At 37.5% G+C, this 6,124-nt stretch overlaps 2 protein-coding genes across 3 annotated transcripts in view; one reads left to right on the forward strand and one right to left on the reverse strand.

The window, feature by feature from the left end:
- Positions 1-4,854, reverse strand: part of LOC102680174 — an 11,619-nt gene extending 6,765 nt beyond the window's left edge. The window contains exon 1 of one of the 2 annotated variants that reach the window (XM_031511589.1): positions 4,250-4,854. In XM_031511589.1, coding sequence (XP_031367449.1) covers positions 4,250-4,310 — 61 coding nt within the window. In that variant the 5' untranslated portion in view covers positions 4,311-4,854. The remainder of the gene's footprint in view (positions 1-4,249) is intronic. The other variant, XM_006617926.2, reaches the window with a different exon arrangement.
- The window catches only part of LOC102680298 (cyclin-dependent kinase 4-like), a 21,061-nt gene that overhangs the window by 1,524 nt on the left and 13,413 nt on the right, over positions 1-6,124 (forward strand). The window lies entirely within an intron of this gene.

A 6,124-nucleotide genomic window follows, 5' to 3' on the forward strand; every position in this document is an offset into this window, starting at 1 on the left:
ATCTTAATTAATATTTCTAATCTTTGGTTTGATTTCAGGTTTTTAACTGTGGAATTGTGGATTGTGCGTATATGTAAAATGGCAGGGATAAAGAAGAAGAATGGGTAATAAGATAATTTATTCCTCAGAAGAGAGAACAGGGATCGGTTTACAACCTGAATACATCGTTTTTATTTATCGTTCTTTGTTATTTTTATTTTTAATAATAGCTTTTCCATAATTTATCGTTTCATAGATCGTTGAGTATAGTTCTCCGTTAAGATATTAATTATTCATCAGCGAAACAGTATAGTATATATTGTTTAGAAAGCATAATTTTGACTTCGACCTATAATTTTATTTCGCGATTAAATCATAATGAATTCGGGGAAGATACGTCGATCGATAGTTTCCGCACGACGTATCTGCAACGATCGCCAAATTCCGTTTCTCACTTCCTGCGAATCGCAACAGTTATATCGAATATATACGATGTATCGCTAATTGGTCATTAAGAACGGTACGAAGCGACACGATTTTCAAACGTTGCTTGCTCGTAATCGCAATTAAACATCGTTCTACTCGTCGAGCATCATGCCCCCGATGTTTCCTCTTTGATTCCAACAAAAACAGTAAAAATATATACAACAACGCACATCTATCCGCGGATAAAATAATATTTTTCATAATAAAATCTTCATAATAATTTTCCTCTTTTTAAACTATCGGCCGCCATTCTTTCATGTTCGTAAAAATGACACGTTATTACAATCTTATTACAATCGTATTCCAAAGTAGCTTTCAAGCATAATTAATAAGCATTACGAATTATAAAGATATTACTACCTTAACTTTTACTACCTTATCGTGGCAAAACTGATAACTGAAATTTCATTGAAATCTCACGTTCGTGATTATAGTTATCCCATTCCGTAGTTTATCGTTCGATGATCCATCAATTTATCTACCGTATCATCAATGATCGCATGACCGTAGGGGCTTCATAACGCATTATATTTTATATCTAGTTGAACTAGTTACAAAGTTACATGTGTGTTAGCGAGACTTTCGTTTCCCATTTGGATCGTGGCATCATATAAATAATAATTACAAACACGGGTTGCATGCTGCGAACGAGTAACGGTGTTCACGAACACCATAACCTTGCTAACGTGAGAGCATCGGGATAGGGATCCCGTGAGAATGTAGGTGAATTGCACGGTTGATTCTGTCGCGACGAACGGAATGCGATCCCTCAGTCAGTGTTCGAAACTCGAGTTTCCCCCGAAAGATCCTTGGAGAGGCTTAAAAGAGCCTACGCCTCCCTGCTGCGCTCGTTGCCGCTCGCCCGAAGTCATTGCCCGAAATAATTAGCGATGCGTTCTCTCGCTAATCACTCTTTTGCAACCATCGTACTTTTACTTCGTTAATTAGTAATTCCACCTTTCCAACGTTTTAACTCTTAACTTTTCATCGCGATCGTGGCAAGAAATAAAATAGAATAAAGAGAAAATTTCGATTGGCACGAGCTCGTTTTCTTTTCGAGGCGATATTCTACGAGGATTAAATTATTCCATTCGTTTATATGAGAAATTGCCGATTATATATTAAAGAGATTAATTTCGAAGGGAATTACAAAACACGATCGTGATACGAAGTCCGTGGTAAACACGGTTTTACGAGGTAACGAGGTAACATAGTTCTGTCTCTCATGCAAAACGTCCGTAAAAAATATTACCGGTTCTGGATACCTTCGATTGCATCGCGGGATATGCGTGTAATGATAATATTTGCCAACCGCTGGATTGTGGTAATGGAATCTCATTGGATTCATTAGGATTCACGAGGATTTATAATCTCCCGTTTATACCATTTATATTTTCATTCCGTCTATTTGGAATAATATCGTGTATGGGATAGAGGAAGAAAATCGATAAAGATTAAATCTTTAGCGAAATTGCGGGAAATGGCAGTTTCGAGTTGGTGCGTGGAACGTGCGTGTGTAATTGTAATACGGCCAGAGTCGCGTGTGGTATCATTTGACCCTGTGACGCAATTCTAACAGTGTCTAACACGAGTTCGAATAAAAAGAAAGAAACGTCGAAGGGGTTTTGGAATCCGTGGAAGCGTAGACGGAGCTATGCGCCGTCTCTCGAGGCGGTAACGGCAGAGTTAACGGTACACCATTCCAGCCCAATATTTATTCTTTTCGCTGGTAAACGTGACATTTGGTACCTTCACTGCCAGATTCGACAGGTGTCCAACGATCCATTCGATCTTCCACGCATGTGCTATTGAGTTAGTTAAGTCATTCTTTCGATATTCCTTCTTCCAATATTCATTCTTCGTGGTTAATTGTCATCGTACTTGACACTGCTTTTTTTCATTTGCATTAGTGATTAATACTCGAGGTTGATTAAACGAGAGAAAGGTTTTTTTATTTTAAAGGCGAAGTAGAACGATATGATCGATTTTGCAAATTAATACGATCCAAGGATTTTTCTTGATTGCTTTTCTTTGAAGGATATTACCAGGAAATCTTCGTTTCTTTTTTTTTTTTTTTTTTTTTTCCCCCAAGATGAAATCTCGAATGACAAATCAATTGACTTTCTGTTCCACCATGTGCAACGCGATTTCGTGACACTTTCACAACTAACGTGGTTGGGCGAAAGTCGAGTGACGAAACTCTGTTCCGGATACGTTTTCTTTGTGTCGTTTTACATCCGTGTTAGGACGTTAAACGATGACGTTCAACGATTCATGCAAATTTCTCTCATTGCGAAACGTGAAAAAATAAATATATAAATTTCGATTAAATCGTACGATGAATTATTTCGATTGACGATTCGTGAGCCTCGCCTACTTAAAAATGTAATTTGCATAAGCCAATCAACTGTCAAATCTAAATCTATTAATCGATTAATTTTCGATTTCTATCATCAATTTTTTCTTTTATTTCGTTATTTATACATTTTTAATTGCTCAATTTATCACGGACAGCGATCAAAGATTATATTGAAAAATAATAAATAATAAAAACATTGGTTTTATTGATCTTTTAATGCAATCACGTTAGACTGGGACATGGAAATCTCGAAGTAACAGGTACGTGCCAGTAACGTAAATGCACGTCATGTTTGCAGCTTTCTCCTCTGTCGCTTCTGAAACACGGTTGTGACATGTGTATTTCGTTTTATAGACGATGATATACCTCGAGATTTCATTTCATTCTTTCTTTTCTTTTTTTTTTTTTTTTTTTTTTCTTTTAATTAATCGTGTTTTACCAATGCAACGCGCTCAATGGAAAAACCTGATGATTCCTGGACCGTGCAAAAAGCTAATTATCTCGAACTTTACTTTTAAATATTTATAAGCAGGTTAACACTCGGGTCATCGAACTTTTGATTTTTCTTCTTTCCACGATATTGAACCGGCTGGCTCTACATAGTTGTAACTTTGCATTGCATTTGCAAGATTATCATGATAAATTGTTCATGCACTTCGTGTATCGATATTAGCTAGAAATGCAACCGGATCTACGCCTACTTATGCATCCGCGTTCAAAGAAATAAGTTCTTTATTCGTTATCGATTACGAAAAATTGATTTTTTTTTTTTAATTTTTATTATTTTCTTTGACAAACTTATCTCTTACGTATGATTTCGTAATATAGTTGTTATCGAAATGGGGATAGCGTGTGAATTTTTTATTTTTTTTTTATTTTATTTTATTTATTTTTTTTTTTTTTTTTTTTTTTTTTTTTTTTTTTTTTTTTTTTTTTTTTGATCTTGCCATTGGAACGTCATAAGATTTTCGACAGAGGTCAAGATACCGGTTTAAAACTCGACCGCACGTGGCCGCTTGACAAGCCCATGGAACAGGTTCGCGTATTAATTCGTCGAATATTTGCATCGTTTTATGGTTAGTTTCGATTGTGGAGGTTAGAATCTTTACTTACACTCGCGCGTAACTATATGGAAAAAAATTAGACATCCTGAAAAACTCTATTACGATGGTTAAGTATCGTCGATGCGTTGCACACGAATTGTGCTCGGAAATTGTGCTCCCTCGTCAATGGAAACTAGGAATTATCTTATTAATTGGAACATCAAATTATTTCATAAGATAGATCCTAAATTGTTTCAGCAGGAAGTTCAATCTTCTGGATAATTACAGTTAGGGATATAAAATTTTAATTAACGCGCGTCGTAAAACCTCTCGTTCGTTCTTCTTATTATATGCGGCGTGAGCAGTATCCATCCATACTTACCTAATAATAGAATTTGAATCGACAAGGCCACCAGGACCTTCCACTCCGTGTGCCCTACCATCCTTTGATTCCTTTGGCTTGTCGCTTAGGCTACTCGTCCTGATCAAGGTCAGGCTAATGGTCAAGGACACTTTGAAGGACCTCCTCAAGAATGCTCGTGGCTTGACCACTCTTTATCGTTGCAAAACGTGCCACGGTACCAGCCGATCGCCGCCATTTTGGATTGCAAGCCTATGCCGAGTAAAAACGTCGGGCATCGTGGAAACATTAATGCCCCCGTCTCACCATTCTTTCCTTCCCTCCTCTCTTATCCTTCCCCCCCAATCACTTTTTTCTTGTCTTTTATTCGGTCTCGCACTCTCGCGCACGCCGGTTGACCTACTTGGCCGCGGATAGGTCCGGTGTACTCGTCAGCTTTTCGGCCAATGCGGTATACCGCCGATCTTCGTCACCTTAATTTCACTATTTTTTTACGTCTGTAAAGTTTCTCCAAGTTTACCCTCCACCTTTCTCGTAATTTTTATATCGTCATTTGTATTTCGTCATAGCCTTTGCGATGCGGGCTGATGTCGTACGAACGTACATGTCCTTATTATAAAGCGGAAAAGATTTCACTTGAAATCGAAGATTTAAAAAAACGTTCCATCTTCTCGAAATTACGAATTTTTTGTTACAATTCGCGAGTTTAAATATCACGCGATTCTTACTTCGAATATTTTCTTTACGAATAAAATGAAAATTTCCCTTTATATCTAGGCCTGTAACTTTTCTTTGCAATTTTTCTTACATGGTTTTCAACGACGTACACGTGTCACAGAACTGCACTGATTTTTCGTATATTATTCAAATTCAATTGCACAAACTCGTTTGGAGGAATATTATCGATTTTGCACAAAATTCACAGGATTATTCGTAGTAATTTATTCATTGGATTACGATCTAATTTATCATTTATGGAAGATTTGCACGTTGATATCGCGTTATCGTGAAGCAATTGTTTGAATCGGTATCTTGGGAAGAATTGGAGAGCGAATTCGTGAATACAGAACGAAAACCTTCAAGGTTTGATCGAGTTTCGCTCGAAGTTCGCTTCACGGTCGTTCACACGGGACTGGCTTACGATGAGGACGGTCATACACGGTTTCTCCCACTTTAACTATGCCATGCTACATTATGGTGCACTATACTACACTCTTCTAAAGTATACATCACCTCTTCGTGGCTTGTTTCCACCATGCTGGCTTCCACCGTCTACCCGATTCCCTGCTCTCCCCCCTCTCTTCTTTAAATTTCTCTCGCCATCCTGCTCCTTCTTTCTTCTTTCCAAACATACTCTCCTTCTCGAACACGTTCCTTCTTCTTTCTCTTTCTTCCCCATTTTGACGGCCGATCGTACCTCGACCTACCTTTCGATTCTTTCGGGATTCCGAACTTCCCTCGCGACCTCGTGCATCTTTAAATTCACATTTTTCTCCTTCTCCTTCCTTCGTCTACTTTCCTCTCGCTCGTCTCACAACTTGTCCAGCAAAACAAATCTCTCCGTGCGGTTTTCTTATCATCGAAATTGCATAGAAAGCGTCCATTTTCAATCTGCACGCTGTTTTTTTTCTTTGAATTTATCTCTCTAAAAGAAAAACGTAGTCTTTCCTCCGAGGGAGAAAATCATAGGAAATAGTGCGTCAATTGAACGGCCGATTTTCTTAGATGCGGGTAATTGTGCAAAATGCGTGCGTGTGTGTTCGATTTTCTATCGGTTACGAATAAATAATGATATTTCGTAAACGAAATATAAATATGTTATTGATATTGAAATTAGTCGAAGATAGAATTTATCTTAATATGGTGCTTCCATTTTTTTTTTTTTTTTTTTTTTTT

Source organism: Apis dorsata, unplaced genomic scaffold, assembly GCF_000469605.1.
Source record: "Apis dorsata unplaced genomic scaffold, Apis dorsata 1.3 scaffold_331, whole genome shotgun sequence".
NCBI lineage: Eukaryota > Metazoa > Arthropoda > Insecta > Hymenoptera > Apidae > Apis > Apis dorsata.